This window comes from Vombatus ursinus, unplaced genomic scaffold (genome assembly GCF_900497805.2).
Source record: "Vombatus ursinus unplaced genomic scaffold, bare-nosed wombat genome assembly UNPS02014847.1, whole genome shotgun sequence".
NCBI lineage: Eukaryota > Metazoa > Chordata > Mammalia > Diprotodontia > Vombatidae > Vombatus > Vombatus ursinus.
The window spans coordinates 6,653,837-6,677,506 of record NW_020954625.1 but is presented as its reverse complement, the minus strand read 5'-3'; the positions used below and the strand labels follow the sequence as shown (position 1 = coordinate 6,677,506).

General features: G+C 42.8%; 1 protein-coding gene across 1 annotated transcript in view; it reads left to right on the top strand.

Annotated features, from left to right (window-relative positions):
- Nucleotides 1-618: 618 nt before the first annotated feature.
- The window catches only part of SIRT1 (sirtuin 1), a 35,416-nt gene continuing 12,364 nt past the window's right edge, over nt 619-23,670 (top strand). The window contains exons 1-6 of the mRNA XM_027840657.1: nt 619-991; nt 3,704-3,817; nt 5,593-5,834; nt 8,654-8,806; nt 18,934-19,081; nt 23,040-23,119. Coding sequence (XP_027696458.1) covers nt 619-991; nt 3,704-3,817; nt 5,593-5,834; nt 8,654-8,806; nt 18,934-19,081; nt 23,040-23,119 — 1,110 coding nt within the window. The remainder of the gene's footprint in view (nt 992-3,703; nt 3,818-5,592; nt 5,835-8,653; nt 8,807-18,933; nt 19,082-23,039; nt 23,120-23,670) is intronic.

Genomic DNA, 23,670 nt, shown 5'->3' with positions numbered 1-23,670 from the left:
TTTTCTTCTTTTTCCACTTGAGGTCGGACATGCTCCGAGCAGGCACCAGGGCACATACTGTCCCCCTTCGGGGAAACAAGACCCAACTTGAGCTCCGGCAAGGGATAGGCGAGCGAGCGGGGTCGGAGGCGACGGGCCGCTTCTCATCCCTTCCCCAACCTCCGGCCAAGCTGGTGGGCGGGAGGGAAAGAAGGCGGACGGCGCGAGCCAGGCACACGCCGGGCAGGCCCGGACCAGCGCGCGCGCGCCCGCGGGCCGGCCCGAAGCCGGAGCCCCGCCCCGCCCCGCCCGCCCCTTCTCCCCCTCCCCGCGCGGCCTTGCGCCGGGCCACGTGACCCATTTTGTTGTGGTCCCGGCCCGCGTGGGTGTCAGTAGTGGCCAGGCCGGGAGGGGGAGGGAGGGGAGGGGCCGGGAGGGGCGGGGCGGGGCCAGGCGGCGCGGGTCACGTGACGGGGGTTTAAATCTCCCGCAGCCGGCGCGGCGGGGGCGCCAGAGCTGCTGCTGCGCGTCTGCCGAGCGGGTGGGCGGGGGCGGGCGGCGGAGCGCGGGCGGCGGAGGCGGCGCCGAGGCCAGGCCCAGGCCGAGGCCCAGGCCCAGGCGGGCGGGAGGCGGTTGAAGATGGCGGACGAGGTGGCGCTCACGCTGGAGCCCGGCGCGGGCGGCGGAGGTCCCGCGGAGCCCGGCGGGGAGCCGCTCAGCAAGCGGCAGCGCAGGGACGGCCCGGGCCCGGGGCCGGGGGCGGAGCGGGCCGGCGGGGCGGGGAGCCCGGGCCCGGAGGCGGCGGCCGCCCTGCTCGGGGAGGCCTCGGACGCGGCCGCCCCCGGCGGGGACAATGGGCCAGGCCCGCGGGGCCTGCGGGGCCTGCCCCGGGAGCCGCCGCCGCTGCCACCGCCGGACGACGACGACGACGACGAGGACGACGACGAGGCGGAGGAGGAGGAAGAGGGGGGCGAGGACGAGGACGAGGCGGCGGCGGCGATTGGCTACCGAGGTGCGCAGGGTCCGGGCGGCCGCGACTGCGCACCGCCCCCCGGGGCCGGCCAGGCGGGGAGGGCCGAGGGGAGGCGGGGGCCGGGCCGGGCCGGGCCTTCACCCCGGGCCGCCGGAGCGCGTCCGAGCGGCGGGGGGCCCTGAGGTCTGCCCTCAGCCCGTGACCCTGGGCCCGGGCTAATGAAGCTCTCCCCCGGCTTAACCCGGGCCGGGTTGATTGGAGCCCTCCCGCCGCGCTCTCTTGGCAGTGGGGTCACTCCAGTGTATCCCCCCCTCCCGGGCTGGGGTTCATCGCGGCCCCGTTTATCACTCCCGCTTATCTACCCCCGACCCAATCTCTCCCCTCCAAGTGACTTGCTTCTCCTGCTCTGCAGGATCACCCGTGTTCGGGGATCCCGGTTTGGAGGCGTTTGTATTTATTCTGTGTCGGGACTGCGCTGCCCGGAGGGGGCTTGTTTGGCCGGGATGTCCATCCCCCTGCCCCTCTCGCTCCCCCCACCGCCCACGCCCTCTATAAACTCACCTCCCCTTGTGGAGGGGCTTGCTTTTCTGCAGAGCCTGAGCCCGGGCTGCTTGACAGGGAGGGGGGAGTGTCTGGAGAACCAGCCACTCTTACTGCCTGTTCGTTTCTAGTTCTGATTTTTCAGCGGCTCAAGTTGTATTGCCATCGTTTATTTTTTTGGACTCTGCTTTCCAAAAGCCAGACAGGTTCATGGAAAGAGATGTAGCAGTTTCTTGCTGTAAATAGAGGTAGAGTTGTGGGTAAGGTAAATTGATGTCTCCTCTTGGTTTGGAGGTGACCCTGGGCTCTCCAAGTTGGTGCCAAGGGGATCATAAGCCCTGGCGGGTTGTGTCAAACTGGAAAGGCTTGGTGTCCCACTGGACCTGGGAGAAACTTCTCACCAGGTGGACTGCAGAGCCGTGAATATTTTGGCCACAGCAACTCGCATACAAAGTGGTTGAGTCTGAGAGGTGAGGGCGTACCTACCCCAAGGAACGATCCTTGAAGTTTAAGAAATGTGGGGAAGATAACTGAATGCCAAACTGAAGGACTCCTTTCCCTTCTCTAATCCTATTCTTGCATAGCATCTTCAGCTAGATACTAGAATTTTGTAAACCAAAAAACACTATTAAAAAATGAGTGGTCCTTATTGTTAGATATTCTCCTTTTTTTGGGAGAGTAGAAGAAGAATGAATAGTTTGTGGTAAGTCAGTTCACGTACCACCTTTTACTTCTGGTATTGACCAGCATCTGTTGGCATCATTTAGCAAGTTACCATCTAATCATTTGATGCTGTTGTCTTTTGAACTGAAGGGTTACTAGCTGTATGACCCTGGATAAATCACTTAAACTCTGTTTGCTTCAATTTCCTCAACTGTAAAATGGAAATAATGAGTAACACCTAGCTCCCGGGGTTGTCTTTTCGATTGAATCAGATAATTGTAATAAAATGCATAGCACTGTGCTGGGCACTTAGTAAATGCTATGTAAATGTTAGCTATTACTATGAAGGGTTTCTAGCTACATAGGTAAGATCGATAGATAACAGATACTTTCGAGATGAAGGAAGCAAGTTGGTGAATTAACTATTATTTGGTTTACATTTATTTGAAAGCCTGCTTGTGGTCCAAAGGGCTCATGTTTGATGAACAATCCTGTTTTAGTAAATTTATCAATGGCTTTTTTTTTTTTTGCACTAAATTAGATTCTGTAGGTGGATTGCTAATCTCTGGGAATCTAGAATGTTTTGAATGAAAACACAATGATGCTGATCTAAACTAATTTAAAATATAGTAAAGAACTGATTTGAAGTCCTTTCACTATGTCTCGTTGTAATGAGGAGATGGCCATGGGTTGCCAACAGGTGAGGCACAGAACAGAATCTTGCAGCTAAGGACCAGTAAGGAGGTCGGTCCCCAGGTTATTAATGATTTTTAGCTACTAACTCAAGAAACTCTTAGTTTTGTTGGAGCTACAGTCTGCCTTGGGAGAGTGAGAACATGGATAAAATTGCTTTTTTAGAAGTCGTTTGTATTTACCTAGCTACAAATGTTGTCCCCCTGAAGATAGGTACTGATTTTTTGGTCTACGTATCTCCAGTGTCTATCACAATGGCTTGCAAATAGACACTTAATAAGTAATTTGAAATATTAATTGAAGTAGGGAAGATGAAGGGAATGAGCATTTATGTAGTGCCTACTGTATGTCAAGCACTTTTTACAGTTATCTCATTTTACAGATGAGAAAACTGAAGCAAATAGGTTAAGCGATTTGTCCAGGGTCACACAGCTAGTCATCGTCTGAAGCTGGATTTGAACTCTCGTCTTCCTGACTTCAGGCCCAGTACTCTCATATACTCCTCCACTAGCTGCTTCCAGTAAATACAGTTTTTGAGTCCGTGTACTTTTGAAGCTAGTCATAATGGATCCTTAATGAGATGTCATACTTTCTTTTTGATCCTGTGATTTCTGGCTGCAGCTGGAGGAAATTTCCTCTGTAGATTGTTTGCTAAGTTTTTCACTTAGAGAATTCCCTTTGGCACTGAGAAGTGACCTACCATCACAGAGCCATATCTGTCCGGCTGAACCTGAACCCAGGTCTTCTGCACTTGGAGGCCATTTCTTTAGCCAGTATTCTATATCTTTCCTTTGTTCTGCCCCTTTTTAGAGATGTAGGCTGTGTCTAAGGTATTTATTTCTCTCTGTTTTGCAGAAAATCTCTTCAGTGATGAAATTCTTGCCAACGGCTTTCATTCCTGTGATAGTGACGAGGATGACCGTGCCTCTCACGCAAGCTCCAGTGACTGGACTCCCAGACCTCGAACAGGTGAAGCTTTGGGGATGCTATTGTTTACTTGGTGGCCATTATAAAAGTTCCCATTGGTTTCCATTGAAAGGCTGCCCTGGCAGGGCCATGAAAGATGTCCTCCAGTGGGACATTTTTAACTAGTGTAACCTTGATTTCCAGGGGTCTCCTTTTTGGTTTGTTGTGAAGTCTTTTCAGTGGCTCCCCAAGGCTAGGGGGCTTCTCTTCAAGGCGGTTAAATGTGCAGAAGTAAATCTGTTGTTTGCCCATCCCAGATATATGCTGGCATGGCTGCCTGAATGTGAGGCAGAGCGTCTAGCCCCTTCTCCAACACCAGCTATTTTTTTTTAAGGCAGTTGGGGTTAAGTGACTTGCCCAGGGTCACACAGCTGGTAAGTGTCAAGTGTTTGGTCTGAGGCCGGATTTGAACTCAGGTCCTTCTGACTTCAGGGCCGGTGCTCTATCCACTGGCCACCTAGCTGCCCCTAACACCAACTATTTAAGTGACTTTGAACCCGTGTCTCCTGGTTACAGTGAAAGGACTGGCCAGGGTTCACTGTTGTCCTTAATGGAAGAGGACCAAAATGACCTCACCGTGTTGGTATCAAGGTACAGCGTGTCCGACTGTGGCCGATAAGGCCAGTGTGAGCTCAGAAGGCTCTCCCACGGGTAGGGCACAGATAGTCCAAATGAACGTTTGGAGTGGAGCTGCCTCTAAATGTGCATATCTCACATTTCTTTTGAGCTGCTGCCTTCTTTGTTGCAAGGATACCATGCTGGACGGTCCTGTGCCAGTATCTCCCGTATCTCCCAGTCAGTAACAAAGTTCTTCAGAAAGACAAAGTAGGGAGATAGAGTTTGCAGTCTGTTCTAGCCCTGACACTGCAGAAGTGTCCACTTCAGCCTTCTTGGTCTTGGATTGCTATTATCTTCTCCAGGTCACCAGAGAGCCCTCCTTGGAAGGACAGTAGTGAGTACCCACCTGACTGGGTTCTTCCCTTTGCCCATACAGGAGGAAAGCGGTAGAAGTGCCTTAATTGGCTGAGCTCAATCTCCTCTTGGTACTTATCTCAAGAAGAGTCTTCAGAACCTGATTATAGAACCTTACTAACCCTGATTTGGGGACTTGCAAGTTAGGAACTGATGCCCTGGTAGCACATTGCTACCCTTTGGGATTTTTGTCCTTTGAGCTTTGTCCTCCTGGGATAAAAGAAGGTATTAGTATGTGGTAGTCTCTTAATATCATAAGGTTTGAAAATATTTGAGAAATTGGACGAGGTAATGGAGAGAAAGTGTTAAAAATTTTTAAAGGTGCTATTGAGAAATGAGAGTCATATAAGTGAATAGTAAGTTTTCAGTTTAAATTTGTAACTGCTAACTTAAAGACAGATTTGTGTGTGAGGCAACCGAAATAGGAAGACTCAAAGATTCACCGTTTCCGTGCACCTTTCACAGTCTGCACAGAGCGACAGGTAGGTAGAAGAGCCTGATGTTCGTGGGGTTCCGTTAGCTGCCTCCTGGAGTTCTGTGTGGACAGTTGCAGCCTAAGTTCATATTAGGAGGGGCCTCTTCTGGCAGGTAGTCTTGACTCACTTGATTGCTGAAGTTGAGACTGTCAGATTTCAAGCCTGTGAGTGATATCTTTTGGGGGTTTGGGGAGTGTCTTAAAAGTGAGTTGATTCTAACTGAAATGGCATTTTTTAACTTGAAAAACAAATCTCATTGTTACTTTGACCATATTAAAGGTCTTTAGAAGAGTGACTTGATCCAATTTTCTTTTCCATTCACAATCACAGGTCCTTACACTTTTGTGCAGCAGCATCTCATGATTGGCACAGACCCTCGGACCATCCTAAAGGATCTGTTGCCAGAAACAATCCCACCACCTGAACTAGATGATATGACACTATGGCAGATTGTTATAAACATCCTTTCAGAACCACCAAAAAGGAAAAAGAGAAAAGATATTAATACAATTGAGGATGCTGTGAAGTTGTTGCAGGAGTGCAAAAAAATCATTGTTCTCACTGGAGCTGGGGTACGTATGGTTGTTGAAAAAGGAGTGCACTTTTAATGAATGTGTTTCTCTTCCTCATACTTTTTCCATTAAAGAGCGTGGGTTGGTTTTTTTTTTTCATAATTAGTGTAATTTTTTGTTACCCTAATATAGTAATGAGTGTATATGATTAACTGCAGGCAGATTGAGCATGGCAGCAGGAAGTATACCCACTATCAAGTTAAACGTTAAAACGTTAAAAAGAAATAAAAGCCCTTTCCTAGGCACCTTCAGGGTAATGGCTCCACAAGACAAGTGGCAAGTGGAATCAGAGCCTGGTCCTTAACCTATACATCAGTTATATGCCATTGTTCCCCCAAAGGGAAAATAAAGTTCAAATTGGGACACTGGAGATGGAGCCTCTGTTCTCTGAGGAAGGATGAATGCAAATCCACAGGTTCTTTCAGGTGAGTGGTCAGTGCAGCCACAGGCCGAGGAAGAAGGCATGATTGGCGATGGTTGGAAGTATCTGGGAGATGCTGAGGCAGCTTTTTGTTGTTGACTGGTTTAAATACCAAATAGGCTTTCATTCCTGTTCCTGGGGCCCCGCATCCGTGGTGTGACAGGGAACCTTCTAAGGCTGGTCAAGCCAGATGACTACTCCCCACTTTGGGTGATTCATGTTCATTAATGCTGCTGCTAGAAGGAATTCTAGAAAGCATTCTAGAGATTAAGAAGTCTTGCCCTTCCACAGTCTTCAGAGATGGAAGAACTTAAGCCTGATAATATATTTGAAGTTGTGAGAATCTCAGCTGGGTCGAGTTTAGAGGTTTAGGGGTTTTCCTAAGCACAGCATTTTTAATGTGGTTAAGTAAGAAGAGCTCAGGAAAGTGGCCCATCACCTTTGTCATCATCCTGGAAGCCTAGCAGAAGCACTGCAGGATTGGAGCAAGGTGCGTGTTGTCCTGGTGCTCAAAAAAGCAAACGTAATTGAGTCAGACAAGTATAGACTAGTTAGCTTAGCTTTGACTCCTGGCAGGATTCTAGAATATCTGTCAGTAAAGAGACTATTTGTGAATATCTAGAAAAGGAAGCACTGACGACAGCCTGCTTGGCTTCATCATGAACAGGGGAGCCACATGGGTCTTCTTTTCCTTTCCTTTTCCTTTCTTCTTCTTCCCCTTCTCCTTCCATCAGGAGAATGTTGTCACTAGAGTTTATCAGAGCACCAGCAGAGTTCCTCATGCTGCTGTGGACCAGATGGAGAGATTCAGTAGTACAATTAGGTAGATTCAGATCGAGCTATGTGTCTGAACCCTGAGTAGTCATTAATGGTCTCTATCTATGTCAGCTTGGAAGAAGGTTTCTGGTAGAGAGAGTGCCTCAAGGGTCTTATACTTGGCAATCTGTTGCATAATATTTGGATCAGCATTTGCAAGTGACATAAATCTGGGAAGGACAGCTAACACATGGGATGACAGTCAAGTTTCTAAATGATATTGACAAGTGAGAACATGGGGCAGGATCTTGCGTGCTGATAAATGTTGTCTTAAAATTGGGTTCAAAACTCAACTGCAGATGAAGGATGAGAGCTCTGTGCTGGAGAGTAGTTTATCTGAAAAAGCTGGGCTGGGGCTGCAGGCTGATGAAGAGTCAACAGTGTGACCTGTCAGTCTACAAGGCCATCATTCCACTGTGTGTGTGCCTTGGGGAGACCTCGGCTGGAGACCTACAAGCTAGAGAATATCTCGAGAAGGACAGTCAGAATGGAAGTGTTTATCCTGAAAAAGAAAAGGCCCGAGGGCCAAGTGCTTGTGGGGCTGTCCTGGTTAAGAAGGCTTAAACTCATTGCACTTGATCCCAGAGGGTGGAACTGGGGCAAATGGCCTAGAAGTGAAGAGTAACTCTCTAAGTGTTAGAGCACCTCCCCCCCGCCATGTGATGTGGGCCACCCTGGCAGGTATTGGGTGCTCCCTCTCTGAAGACCACTTGTCAGTGGGGGAGTGGGGATCCTCTTTCGGGCATCCAGCATTGGCCTGGTGGAGGAGCCCCCAGGCCCCTTTCAGCCTCAAGAGTCCAGGATTCCATTCCTTTCTTTGGACCAATGTATTTGTGTTTATTGCAAAAATGTTGCAAAGTAACAGAGGCAAGAAACGAAAATCCTGTTTGCAACTTGTCTGGCAAAAGCATCCAGGAAGTGATTGTGAAACTCCAAAGGGATGCCGTTTTACTGATTAGAGGCCAAGCAGGATCCACCCTGCCAACAAATGTCACTAAAGTAGCGTCAAAAATGCCTTATTACAAACAGCCATATTTCCAAGGCTTTTTATCCTTACTGTATATCGATTTCTAAACTTTTATTGTAAAATATAGATGTATATGTATTTCTAAAATAAAGGCCAGATAACTTTTGTGACGTTCTCTATAATCCAAGCAAATGATTTCATTCTTGGGAAGGGGGTCCAGACTTTGCTTTGCTAGAATTTCCCTCGAGCCCCAAAGACCCTTGTTTCCTTTAACAGATTATTGTAGAGGAAGTTCCTTTCATTTTCTTGGCCGATATTGGATCCGAATTACTCATATATTGTGGTCCAAAGCTTTAGAATGACTCAGTTTGCTTGTCTCAAGCCACCTTCTCTATCTCTGCGTAGGCATAAGGAAGTAAGCTGGCATCTGGTAAGCATCTTTGGTTTTTTTCACTTCAAAATTATAGTTAGCCCATAGTGCTATCCCCTAAAAGGAAAATCAAACTACAATTCCTTTCCTTTGCTTGTTTATGTCTACTTGTGTGGTAAGAACAAACTAATTATAGAGCTAGAATGTCTAATTATAGAAATTATACCATGCATGTTACGTTCCAGGTATCTGTTTCCTGTGGAATACCTGACTTCAGATCAAGAGATGGTATTTATGCACGCCTGGCAGTAGATTTCCCTGACCTCCCCGATCCTCAAGCAATGTTTGATATCGAGTATTTCAGAAAGGATCCAAGACCATTTTTCAAATTTGCAAAGGTATAGTCTCTTCCAGTATTAAATTTTCTGCTAAAGTGATTGCCATTTTATTACTGAAATGGACTGTTTATTTTGCAATAAACACTACTACTGAGTAAGATAGTTGAAGTAAAGTGCTCATTGAGGTGAGGTAAGGGAACCCAGGAGTGAATAACCTGAAGAAGATGCTACTTCAGGGGAGGCATGCTCATTACCGGAAGGGAGTTCGCCCACCTTTTCTCCATCATGATATTCTCGCTGCTTATTTTTAGGGTGACAGGCTGAAGCATGTAAACAAAGGGATAACATGAAAGAAAATTCATTTTTTAAAACATTATCGCAGCTTCAAATACAGGTTTTAGTTAGGAATCCCTTTTAAAAAATTTTTCCTTAAAAAAAATTTACAGTCTTGATTTACCTCAAATTTTAATGGCTTAGCTTGAAGATGAGTTGGTTTGGGAGGGTGTTTAAAACTTCAGTGTGTTCAAGAAACCTAAAGTTTTATGTGAATTTTTAAAAAGTTTTATCTGTTATTGTTTTTACACTACCATCTTTTTGCTGTATAATCCACATCCATTGAACTGTCCCCTTGTAACAGAAAAACAGTTAAGTAAGGCCCGTTAGTGTAGCAGCATATATCTGAGAAAATATGCAGTATTGCCCCCCTTTCTATATCTTTTGTGCTCTGGCTCTGAGAGTTATTCAGGATCTTTTAGATGATTGGGCTTTTTTCGTTGTCTTTGAATATACTGTTGAAATCATGTATACTGCTCTTTTCCTATTTCTCCTTTCTTTGCTTGCATCAGTATATAGTTTCCCATCCTTCTTGGAATCCCTCTGCCTCTTGCAATGAAATAGTTTTCAATTTTGTTCATAAACCACAAATTTTTTCAGCCATTGCACAATCAGTGGATAATCAGTTTTTTGTGAGGGCCACAAGAGATATGTGGGAGACTTAAGGGAAGAAAGGGTTTGGAATACATTCTGTGGGGAATGAGATAGGGAATTGGTTAGGGAGTAGTAAAGGTACTGCTTGCTACAATAAAGGCCCGAGTGAAGTTAGAAGAAAGGTGATAATGATTGAGGTAGCCCTCAGAATTGGGGGTGGATGTAGAACAAAGCGAGCTGATCATCTTTCAGAAATTCAGCTTTTCAGAATGTTCACAGGGCCAGACCCAAAACTCTTGAGGAGAATTTATAACAAGTTAATCCTAAATTAATTTCTTATTAACTTAACTGGAAAGCAAAAATTTTAAGTAATAAACATTAAATTTTATTTATATTTTCTCTCTACATTTCTACAAACTAAGTCGTTTTCTCCCTACATTTCTGTCAGATCTATAACTCCAGAAATGTAACTGTACAAAATAGAATCACATGTGTACATATTTTTGCTTTTTTTTTTTAAACTAATACCTTATGTATGCCTTTCACGTGTTGATGCATTAATTCAAAGAGCTCTCTGGTATGCCATCATATTAGTATATTTGGTTAGCTGTTCTCTTGTTCTTGGAGCATTTCAGTAATTTCCAAATTTTTCTTTTTAATAAATAGTATTGTTACAAGCATCTTCATACACGTTATTTTTTCCTTGGATTATTCCTATGGGAATGATCAGGATAAGGTTGTGGACAATTTATGGTTCTTTTTACATATGACCAAACTATAGGGTGGTTTTAATAATAAATTTATGATGCATCTAGGCTGATTTGTTTGCCGAATTGTGCTTTTGTCAGAAGGCAGTTATTGTGATATGATGATGATGTGACTGATATTTCTATAGCAGTTATCTACAGATTTGCCAGTTTTTTGACATAAGTGATCTTATTTAAGATAGGTACTGCATATATTACTATCCTCATTTTACAGATAAGTAAGCTGAGGCTAAGAAAGGTTAAATGATTTTTCCCCTGGTTACACAACTAATTGTCAGAGATAGAATTTGAACTCAGGTCTTCTTTACCCCAGGTTCAGCCTTTTATGTGTTCTGATTCATTGTTTCACTTAAATTTTGGGTGGTATTAATAATACTCTTAGTTGGCAAAAATTTCCATGAGTTTTGTTTAAAGGCATATAGTAATTAGGGCTTTTCTTGTGCATCTGATATGAAAGATTTAATTCAGTAGTATATTTATATGATGCTGATATAGACTTTTGCTACTAATTCAAAGAAAAAAAAAGTAACATGAATCGTGAAAGCTCACATTCTACAATCAGCAAAACTGCTCATTTCCCCCAAATATCCCACTCTAGTTTACCTGCTAATATTAGCACCTAAAGTTAAGTATCTGAAATTCATTGTTGTCATCTTATTGGTAATAGCTTCTAGATACTTTCTTTTTAAAAAGTAGGCTGCTTGAGTCTTGAAAAATCTGTGGTATCTGAGAATAGAAATAGCAAGGTAAGAAGCTAGGTGGCTGAACATGGGTCGTCTGGTTTTTAATCTAGTCTTGACTCGCTAAAATTGGCAAAAATGATTCCAAATTAAAAAAATGATGATAAACCAAATAACCATCAACAACAAATAAACAGATCTACAGAATAAAGGGTAAAATATTGCATAAAACCCTTAGCATTTAACAGGATGGGAGCAAATGAATTAAGCAAAAAATCCTTTTGTTCTGTGTCCCAGGTTTGTCCCAAGTTCCACTCCCTTTAACTTTTGTCTTGTGTCCTTTTTAACCAGATGGTTTTCTGATAAAGACAGCTCTTCAGAGAGAATAAAAAAGATAAAATATATTTGTTAAAGTAAAAAAACATGGTGTATGCTCTATATTTTCTTGTATTATGTGAGATCATATACGTCACGAAGGGAAACAGCGAGTACAAGTTTTGTATGGTGAGAGGAAAGGAATCCCATAACAAGAGTTTTACTACTTGACTGTACTTTAGAGTAGACATTAATACCATCAAGAGAAACTGACAAGAACGCTTTCCTGAAGGTAACCCTTAAGATAAATGCTTAATTGGTCGTGTATGGGAGAGACAGACCGAATTGGTCTTTAACTGTTGAGCAAATAATATTTACTTTGGCAAAACATTCCAAGAATTAGTACTTAATACATAGGGGAATTAACATCAGCATATAAAAATTTGGGGCGGGGGTGGGGGGAAGTAGGGTCATGTTTTTACTGGATTTATGAAGCTGTCCTACCAGGAAAATTATGAACAAAAATTGGCCAGGGGCCAATATTAACCTTGAGCAGAGAACGTCAGTAAAATGAAATTTGGCCTTTGCCTATTAAGTGAGGAAGGGAGGGAAAATTAATATATGTCAAGCTGTGAGAAGCTTAATACTGGCAAAATTTGGAAAATATCTCTTGCTTTGTTGGGAAGAATGAATGATTGCTAGACTTCTTCACTGGCATTCTCCCCTTCTTACCAGGCCATGCCATGCAACAGCCAAATAATTGAAGAGTAGATCTAGACTGAAGTACCTCCTCAGTAACAGACTACTTTGTGCTTCAGTGCAAAAGAAACTGTAGAGGAGTCTAATTTGAGAGCTCTGCAGCCGTGTTCTGTTGTTGTTCTTTTGGACAATAAGATCTCTGGGGAAATTTAGTTTCCTGATTACATTAGGAATGAAGGGTGTGAAAATCCGCTTATGGTGATATCAGGATGCCATGGATGTTGTAGTTGGAGACAAGGGAGGTGCGGCTGCGTGAGGATGTACATAGGTCCCGTTGTTATTTAGGCTCTGGCCAGGGTTTGATGTGCATCCAGAACTCCTGTGAGTAGACTAGGCAGGGCTCCTGAAAGCTCATGTGCTGTGATGCTTACCTAGTTGCCAAGTGTCCTGACTTAGACCCAAGGGCTGTGACCCCAGACCAGCGGGTTATCCCTGCCTGTTCTTGTGGGGCCAAGGAAGAAGTTATTGGATCATCCTGTAGCTACTGGCTCAGAAAAGATTGTCAATGTGTAGGTCCTATAAAAGTTTTAATTCCATTCCAAGCACCTTCATTGAGCAGCTACCTCGCGCTAACCTTGGGATACACAACCAAAAAAGAAACAAGTCTTTGAAGGAAATGAATGACTTCATGAAAGAAGTGTATGAAATGGGAGGATTGCAACTTGTGTGCACACATAAATACAAAGTAACTAACACTGAAAATGGAGATCCCCTGAGCTGAGCCTTTAGCGAAGACGTGCGTTCTGATGCCAGGCCTGTCAGGTCTTCTGTGAAGGCCTAGGGATGAGGGATAGAATGCCAGTTCATGGAGCAGTCATACAGGCCTTTTTTGGATAGAGAATGAGGCTTAGTAGTTAGAGGATCTGTTCTTGGAATTCTGAAGACACAGATTCGAGTTCAGACTCTGAAGTGCACCAGCTGTATGGTTGTGGACAGATCACTTTCCTTCCCAGGATTCAGATTACCCTGGAAGACTGTAAGAAGGTACGAGGAGTTGCTGCTTACATGGGTGGATGGAGTTTCCCCACCCCTGATTAAATTACAGACCCCAACTTCTCTCACAAAATGGATTTTTGCTGAAAATTCTTGATTTCCAAATTACTATCAAAGTGTAAGTTATAATGAGTTGATAATCACCTGTGAACTAGCTATTCATTACTTTGAAAAGACTATTTAAATGAAAACTAATGTTAATTCTTAAAATTAGCTTGAATGTTGTCCCTGAAAGGGAACACTGAGTTCAAACTAAATGATTCAGACTCTTTGGGCACCTTTCTGTCTAGCCCCAAACACGAGAATGTGAACAGAGATGATTTGCCTAAGCTGTTTTTGTCTTCCTTCTTAGAATGTAACTTCCAAGAAAAAAATGAAAATATGTGCCATCATCTTCTTTCATGAGGAATATTGGTTACGTCCAACTTTGATTTCTAAACCACCAGGAAACCTGGAATATAGAAAGGTCAGAGGTGGTTAACCTTACAGCCCACATTGTTGTTGGTAGATCAGGCCTGGAGAAATGAGCTGGCTCCTAGGATTCCTACCTACTCCAAGGGGTTTGCTGCACATTTCTTCTGCTTGATCTCCAACTTGTTCTGTCCTTAGCCTCTCAGTCTTTTCTTTCCTCCTGTCTCTTATCTCTCCGCTCATGGCAGTTACTGCCACCTTTTTTCTGAAGGAGCCACAGCAGGCATGAAATGTGAGTGGACCATCTTCACTGTGCTGGAGGTAGAGCGTGAGTGAAGAAGCAGGGTGTGCTGGGAATAGATGAAATCAGTCATCCACATAGAGGGAAGACCTTTTCTCTTCTGCTTTAGAAAAAAATAGGTACATTTTTTTTCCCTTGTGATAGAGGTGTTTTGTTTTGATTTGGATTTTGCTTGAGGAAAGCTTCCTTGTACTTTTGCCTACTTCCTCCCCTGAGAACTGGCCATTCTTTAGATAGCAAATGGACATCGGTGAAATAAGCCCGATTTCAGGCCAAAATTTTGGTATTTAATTTGGTATATAATTTGAGAATTATGTTTTTATAAATACAGGTCAGATGAAGGAATCTTGGTATTTTTAAAGATGAGAAGATCTGAAAGTGCTTTAACTCCAGGAGCAAGATCCTGCCTTGTGATCTAGGGCATGGATTAGCTTTAGTTAAGTAGCTCAGTGGCTGAGTGGATTGTGTTGAACCTGGAGTCAGGAAGACCCAAGTTCAAATTTGACCTCACATACTTGATGGCAGTATGACCCTGGCCAAGTCATTTAACTCTGTTATGCTTCAGTTTTCTCAACTGTAAAATGGGGATAACAGCACCTAGCTCCTGGGATTTTTGTGAAGGTCAAATGAGAGTTTTTGTGAAGTGTTAAGACTAGAGCCTGGCATGTAGTAGGTGTTGTGTAAATGCTTATTCCTTTTCCTAGTGAAGAGTGTTAAGATAGATCTGTGACCATGTGAAAAGAGAGTGGTTGATGATGCTCAAAAACAAGGACTTGGGGAGCATAGGTCACTCATTGAATGGCCATGAAGTAGAAGTTGAGGTCACCCACTACAAGCATGTAGGGCAGTCCTGGAGTTTGGGGTGGGAGGAAAAAAAAAAGCTTTGAAATAGGGGGACTGAGAGAGGGAGGTAATAAGAAAGATTATCAGACAGCAGAGGCCTAAAAGTTTGAACCACACATTTGTAGTTGATGAAATCAGCTTTATTTTGTTACCTATTCCAGTAGTGTTCAGCAAGCCCTAGACTAAGAACATAGGAATCCAGGGAGGGAGGGAGAGGATGAGGATTTACAGTTTGGGAGTCATGAAAGCTCAGGGAGACGATGGATTCTCTTTTCAGTGCTAGTAAAACAGCTGAGTGACAAAATCCATGTTATTTCACAAATGGGAATGAGTGAATAAAAAAGCATTTATTATGGGTCAGTACCATGCTAGAAGTTGAGGGTACACATAGGGAGAAAAAAAAGATTCCTTGTCCTGAAAGAACTGCTCTTCTAGTAGAGGAAGACATCCTATAAGGGAGTGGTGGTCAGGGAGGGGTGTTTTAGTCTAGGAAGTCATGAGAATGGAGAATGATTGACCTGGTGTTTATAGCAATGGTAACGTTGGCGTGGTGATTATATCCAGAGGAAGAAGTGATTAGTGGAGAGAAGAGAGTGTAGGGCCCTGCAGCCATGGCCCATAGGAGGGACACCCTGGAAGAGTGAAGACAAGTGAACCCAGTATAACGGATGTGGAGCAGGCAAATGAATGAAAAGGCATTTAATAAGTACATTTGTATCACATTGTTCTAAGCTCTGGAGATAACAAAAAAGCAAGATGATTCCTGCTCTCAGGGAGGTTTTATTCCAATGGCACAGACAGTAACTACAAGTCAAATGGAAAGGTCCTATGGTCTTTAGGGCACAGAAGCAAAGCAGGTGACAGTGCGTCATCTTTAATGTCATTTTGTCATTATGCCCATTTCTGATGCTGAAACATTTGACAGTGCCAGGGATGGCATTTGATGGTGAGAACCTTCTTTTCCTGGTCTTCACAAGCTCTGGCAGCTGAGGAGGTAGGGCTAAAACACCTGCCAAAGCAGTTGATAGAACACATCTTCAGGGACTTTGCTGTGAGCGGCTTGGGTAGAAGCAGGACCAGAGATGCGGGGTGGGAGATGCTGCTTCTAACCAGGGCTCTTGGGTTTACATGGCCATCAGGGGCCGTTAGAAGAGATGGGTCAGGATAAATATGAAGGGCAAGCTTAATGTGAGTCAGTCATTTGGTGTAATTATCAGATGTAGAGCTCAGAGGGTAGATTGCAGAGTTTTAGATCTTTGAGGTCATGGGTGGTATATGAGGGCAGCAGGATTGGAGTCAAGATCTGGGTTCAAATCCCAGGCCTACTACTTGCCATGTGTGTGATTATGAGTAAATTGCCAAATCTCTCTAGACCTCACATTCCCCAGCTCTGAAATGAGGGGGTTGAACTAGATGGCCTCTGTGGTCTCTTCCAACTCTAAAGCCAGGATCGTCTGATGGATGAGATGCAGAAGTCTGAGATGGCATGGCCATTGTGTGACTGAATTGGGAGAGAGGTGAAAGTTGAGATGGTTTGCAAGAGGGATCACTGTATTGAAATTCCTGAGATTGATGAGATGGAGAGGAAAAGAATGAACTGTGCACTGAAGTCTTTGGGAAAATTAGGTTGATAGTTTAGAAGCTGGTTGAGTGACAGTGAGGATCTTATAAGTAGTGCACATGCATGGACTTGACAACATGGTTGAGATGGGGAAGTAGAAGAAAAGTCTGGAAGTGAGAGCAGGAGCCAGGAGAATGCCTTCCATCCTGGGTCTATGAGGCACAGAGAATGAGAGGACTTGTCTCCATTGAAGGATTGTTATAGATGTGGTGGACATTCAGGGAGGAAATAGGCTTCTGTTGATGTGCTTGGCACATAGTAAGTGCTTACTGACTGACAATGCAAGGCTTCAAAGTAATGGGATTTGATCCATAGAAGCTAAAGAAATAATTAATTAGTAAATCCCATAAGTGCAGCTAGGTGGTGCAGTGGATAGAATACCAGGCCTGGAGTCAGGAAGACTTATCTTCATGAGTTCAAATCTGGCCTCAGACACTTATTGAGCAAGTGTGACCCTGAGTGAGTCATTTAACTCAGATTGCCTCAGTTTCCTCATCTATAAAATGAGCTGGAGAAGGAAATGGCAAACCATTCCATTATCTTTGCCAAGAAAACTCCAAATGGAGTCATGAAGAGTTGGACACAACTGAAAAAAACGATTGAACTGAAACGTACTTAAAAATTTAATGAAGAAAATGTATTTTGACAGCTATGTCTTCTAAAAAGAGATCTGATTTTTAAACTATTTGTCCCAAGTTGGAAGGAAACTAGGCTGATATTTTTCCCTTTGTTCTCATTGCTAATTAGATGTAGTAGATAGAGACAGGCCATAGAGTCTAGAATACTCGGGCTGATGTCCAGCCTGAGGCATGTGCTGGTTGTGTGACCCTGGGCAAGTCCTTTAACCTCTAATGACCCCAGGCAACTCTAAGATTAAGTTACTGATAAGTTGTCAGGCTGTGTTTATGGAGGGAGTTTGCTCTGGAGTTCTCTGCACAAATGAAATCACAAGTCCAGACCAAACAGTCATACAAACACTTTGCCAGGGGTATATCTTAATTTTTTGTTTTTAGAGGAGAAACATTTGTTTGCTAATAAAAGATGCACAGTATAGCAGCCCAGCATTCATAGCAATTGGATATTCTGAGTGTGTCCTTGCCAGGGAAGGGAACTTCTGATAAAGAATTTAAACCTTAGTTTTAGACTTCTTACAGCTACTGGTTATTATAAAATGGCAAAGGAAAACCTGCTTTTTAAATGTTTTTCTACCTTGCCAGTGTCCTTTTCAGATAGTATAATGACACTTTGCCACTATAGCTTTGAAACCTGAAATTCTCTTTTTTATCTACTTGCTCCCTTTTCCTAAGAAAAAGCTAGATTCAGGTGGCTAAAAGAATCTCAAATGGCATAAATTAGTTCTTATTTCAGGTGCCTAGGTGATCTGAAATTTTAAACACTTTCTCTGGGAATTTTGTGGACAGACTCAGCCCCTAGAAGAAAGCACCTTTTAGTTTCTGTGTTTAATTTTTCAAAAACTAAAAACAAATAAAATTTTTTAAAATTAAAAACATTTTCAGACACTACATCTGGGAGAATTAATTGTTCTGGTTGTTTTAGTAGATCCAGAAGATTTTATCTGTTCAACTTAAGCATTTAACATCTGTCAGAACTAATTTAAGGGTCGGACATCCAGACCAAACCATTCTCCTGAAGGATATGAATAATATCAAAGAATGTGAAGAAATAGTTGTCAGAAAGAATCACCAATTACTTACTTCCCAAATCACTAATAATAAGGTTAACGCCAAACAGAATTCACTCTAGACCACCCAGCTGGTAGATGACAAAAGATGGGAGGGGAGTGGTAGAAAGATGGATAGGTCAGTAAGACTGTTGGAGGTGTGAAGTGGTCCAGCCATTCTGGAAAATAGTTTGGAGACTTTCTAAGAAAATGACTAAAGTGCTTATACCTTTTTGGCCCAGAAAAGTCTCCTTCTAGTAATATAGCCTGAGAGGTTAAAGACAAAAAAAAAATGCCCCCCTTCTACCAGAATAATATTAATAGCAAAGAATTGGAAACAAAAGTAGATGTCCATAGATTGGGGAATGGCTAAACAAGTTGTGGCACATGAATGTATTGGCTAATACTATGCTGGAAGAAACAGTGACTGTGATGAGTCTCAAGAAGAAAGAGTTCCGTGAACTGATTGAAAGTGAAGGAAGCAGAGGCAGGAAGACAATACGGGGTATTCCACAAGTCTTTAATGCACATTTTAAAATAACAACAGTATAAGTGGAAAGAACAGCCCCAAAACAATGGAAACTTAATGCTATGAAACTGTAATGACCAAGCTTGCCGCTAAAGAAAAGATGGGAAGGCATCTCTCTTCCTTCTTTGCGGAGAAGGCAGTGGGAGACTGTGGGGATGGAACTTTACAGATAATTTCAGACTTTTTAATATGTTGGTTAGTTTTACTGAACTGTAGGTTTTTGGTTTTTTTTTCTCTTTGAGATTTCTGGGAGGGAGTGGGGGAAGGGATACTTTGAGAAATACAGATGATGTAAAAACAAAAGATAATAAAAGTTAATTTTTTTAAAGTACAAATTAGATATTCTTTTACATTCTACAGGAAATTTATCCTGGGCAATTCCAGCCATCTCTCTGCCATAAATTTATAGCCTTGTCAGATAAGGAAGGAAAACTACTTCGAAACTACACTCAGAACATAGACACACTGGAACAAGTTGCGGGGATTCAGAGGATCATCCAGTGTCATGGTTAGTAAACTCTTCAGAATTGCTTTGGGGGAATTTTTTTCACTTGCAAGAAACAAAATTAGAATTGTAAGATTATGTTATCAAGACAGCAACTGAGATGTAATGATTGGAATGAGGTGATAACACCAGATCAATCGAGGCAGTTACCAAATTCCTCCTCTGTGCCAGGCACGTAGAGATTCATGTAAGAATGAAATAAAGTGCTGAAAGGAGCTTTCAGTTCTAAAACAGGAGATAACAAGGGCACCTGTGAGTACTTACACAAAGAGCATAGAGAGAAAGCAAGTCTAAAGGGAAGGAAGGAGAGAGGGCGGGCCAGGTGTAGGGGATGGCCATACAAAGACACAGAGATAGCAGGTGGAGGGATGACAGTGAGCTGGAAAGGAGGTGGGGCCCCGCACCAGGAAGGGCTTTGGAAACTCAACAGAGGAGGTTACATTTGATTCAAGCAGCAATAAGGAACCACTGGAGTTGATTGAGTAGGAGACTGAATGGTCAGATTTCTTTCAAAAAAAATCACTTTGGAGGCAGCTAGGTGGCGCAGTGAATAGAGCACTGGCCCTGGAGTCAGGAGGACCTGAGTTCAAATATGGCATCAGACACTAGACACTTAACTAGCTGTGTGACCCTGGGCAAGTCACTTAACCCCATTGCCCAGCCAAAAAAGAAAAAAAAAACATTTTGGGTCAAGGTGGCAGAGAGAAGGCAGGGATTCACCTGAGTTCCTGGAAAGTGGCAGAACCCTCAAAAGGACAGGGTGAAACAATTTTCCAGCCCAAGGCAACTTAAAAGTTTGGCGGGAAAGGTCTGTCACACCAGGGTGAGAGTGGAGTGCAGTCCAGTGCAGGCTGCGTCGGTTATATCCACAGATGGTAAGGGCTGGGGGCGTGTTGAACAACTGCCCGAAGGAGATTATAGGGATCTCTTTGCTGGCACTTGGGGGTAGGACTCTGTGGCTTTGCCTATCCTCAGGTCCAGGTTGCAGTCACAGAGCAAGGAGGAGCATTAGCACATCAGAGCTTGTGGCTGCAGTGGAGCAGGGACCCTTACCACGGTTCCAGGGCAGAACAGAGTGCTTTTGGTCACAGACCAGAGCACAGGCCAGGAGAGTAGTCAGCACATCTCTCCTTAGATCATACCATTTTGGAAAAGCTGAAAACTTGCAGATCCCTAGAACTATCTCTGAAAACAGCCACACAAAACCCCTGAAGCTTGGGACAGTACGTCTTCCACTGTGGAAGCAGAGCCCCACTTTAGCAAAGAGGTAAAAGTCAAGAAATAGGCTGGAAAAATGAGCAAACAACAGAAAAAAAAAATCTGACCATAGAAAGTTACTCTGGTGACAGGGAAGATCAAAGCACTCTGGAGACAGCAAAATCAAAATTCCTATATCCAAAGCCTCCAAGAAAAATATGAATTGGACAATTCAGGGCTTAGAAGAGTTCAAAATGGATTTTTAAAATCAAGTAAGAGAGGTAGAGGAAAAATTGGGTAGAGAAATGAGAGTGATGCAAGAAAATCATGAAAAAAAGAGTCGACAGCTTGGTAAAGGAGGCAAAAAAAAGTGCTGAAGAAAATAATACCTTAAAAAACAAAATAGGACACATGGTAAAAGAGGCATAAAAATCCACTGAAGAGAAGAATCCTTAAAAAAAGCAGAATTAGCCAAATGGAAAAGGATATACAAAAATTCACTGAAGAAAAGAACTCATTAAAAAATGGCCAAATGGAAAAGGAGGTACAAAACCTCAGTGAAGAAGATAATTCCTTAAAAATTAGAATTGAGCAAGTGGAAGCTAATGACTCAATGAGATATTAAGAAACAATAAAACAAAACCAAAAGGATGAAAAAATAGAAGACACTGTGAAATATTTCATTGGAAAAACAACTGACCTGGAAAACAGATCCAGGAAAGCTGATTTAAAAATTATTTTACTTCCTGAAAGCCATAAGAAAAGAGCCTAGAAATCATCTTTCAAGAAATTATCAGGGAAGACTATCCTGATGTTTTAGAACTAAAGGGTAAAATAGACATGGAAAGAATCCACCGATCACCTCCTGAAAGAGATCCCAAAATGAAAACTCCCAGGAATATTATAGCCAAATTCCAGAACTCCCAGGTCAAGGAGAAAATATTGCAAGCAGCCAGAAAGAACAATTCGAGTTTTGTGGAGCCACAGTCAGGATAACACAAGATTTAGCAACTTTTCTGCATTAAAAGATTGGAGGGCTTGGAATATGATATTCCAGAGGGCAAAGGAATTAGGATTACAATCAAGGACCACCTACCTAGCAAAACTGAGTATAATCCTTCAGAGGGAAAAAAATGGACATTCAATGAAATAGAGGACTTTCAGGCATTCCTTATGAAAAGACCAAAGCTGAATAGAAAATTTGACTTCCAAATACAAGGGTAAAGGGAAGCATAAAAAGGTAAACAGGAAAGGGAAATCACAAGGGACTTAATAAAGTTCAACTGTTTACATTCCTACATGGGAAAATGATACTTGTAACTCAAAAGAATTTTCTCATTCTTTGGGGAATTAGAAGGAGTATATCTAGACAGAGGGCACAGGTGTGAGTTGAATATGATGGGATGATATCTTTAAAAATAAAATTAAGGGGTGAGAAAGAGAAATGTGCTGGGAGACAGTGAAAGGGAGAGGTAGAATGGGGTAAATTATCTCACATAAACCAGGCAAGAAAGAGCTATTACAGTGGAAGGGAAGATATGGGGGAGGTGGTAGGGAATGCTTGACCCTTACTCTCAATGGAATTGGCTCAAAGAGGGATAGACACACACTCGTTTGGGTATAGAAAGCTATTTTACCCTGCAGGGAAGTTGGAGGGTAAAGGGAATAAGCAGGAAAGTGCTCATTGAAGGGAGGGTGGATTGAGGGAAGCAGGAGTCAGAAGCAAAGACAGGGTAAAGGGAGAGGGAATAGAATGAACGGGGGAAATAGAATGGAGGGAAATAGCAATCATAACTGAAAATTTTTGAAGCAAGTTTCTCTGATAAAGGCCTCATCTCTCAAATTTATAGAGAAATGAGTCAAAATTTATAAAAATAAGAGCCTTTTCATAACTGACAAATGATCAAAATATATGAAGTCATTTTTCAGATGAAGTAATAAAAGCTCTCTATAGTCATTTGAAAAAATACTCTAAATTGCTATTGATTGGAGAAATGCACATTAAAACAATATTGAAGTACTACCTCGCACCTATTAGATTAGCTAATATGACAGAAAAGGAAAATGACAGATATTGGAGGGGATGTAGGAAAATTGAGACATTAATGCACTATTGGTGAAGTTGTGTGAAGTTGTGAACTGATTCAGCCATCATATAGAATAATTTGAAATTATGCCCAAATACTTATAGCAGCTCTTTTCTGGTGGCAAAGAATTGGAAATTGAGGGGATGCCCATCAGTTGGGGAATGTCTGAACAATTTGTGGTGTGTGACTGTGTTGGAATGCTATTGTGATATAAGAAATAATGAGCTAGAATCAGGGGTGGGGAACCTGCAGCCTCGAGGCTACATGTGGCCCTCTAGGTCCTCAAGTGCAGCCCTTGACTGAATCCAAACTTCACAGAACAAATCCCCTTAATAAAAGGACCCCATATGGGGTCTCGACCCACAGTTTAAGAAGCACTGAAGGGGTCGTGAGTGAAAAAAGTTTAAGAAGCCTTAACCTAATTCTCCAGATCCACTTGTAGGAAGACAGATATTGCTGAGCCCTGCATAAGTCTGGGAGAGAGTGTGTGCGCGCGTGCACATGTGCTTTTTTTATGTTGAAAAAGGCTTTTTATGTTTAGGGGGTCATGATGTTGTAAGGTCATTTCAGCTATTTTAGTTATTTAACTATTCTAGAATTGCATGAGAAAATTTGTGCTCCTATACATAGAAGAAACTCAAGCATCCTTTCATTAACACACCTCTGGCTCTTTTCAGGTTCCTTTGCAACAGCTTCTTGCTTGATTTGTAAATACAAAGTGGATTCTGAAGCCGTACGTGATGATATTTTTAATCAGGTAAAGTAGCTTGTGGGCTGGGGTCTGATTTCTGTTCTCTGAGCATGGTAGGAGAATCCTGGGGACTAGTGCTAGGCCCTCTGAGTTGGCCAGGTGACATGGGCCCCTGTAGGGGACAGCAGCCATCAAGTGGAAGTTGTAAATGTGTTCTATGCTTGTCTCCTTTTTGAAGTAATGGAATTGGCTCTGCGCTGTTAACACCAAAAATTGAAGGAGGAAAAAAAAAGAATATAAAGTGGTATTTGTATTAACAACCTAAATGATGCTTTAGCAACAAAAGCTTTTGAATGAAGAAAGATTTTGAATGAAGATAGCCTATCCCAAGTAACACGTTCTGATAAATGTCATCATCACTATGTCATTATAATATTATACGTTATTTCCAAAAGAACTAACTGTTCCTAGTTCAGTCTAGTTCATTGTTTTCAGAATATCAGGTAACAATGTATTTTAAATGCCCATTGATACTAGGTTTGAGCAAAATTATGTGGCTTCCATAACTGTCTGTAGTTTCAGAAAAATTGTTCTTGAGCTTAAGGTTGGAAATGTCA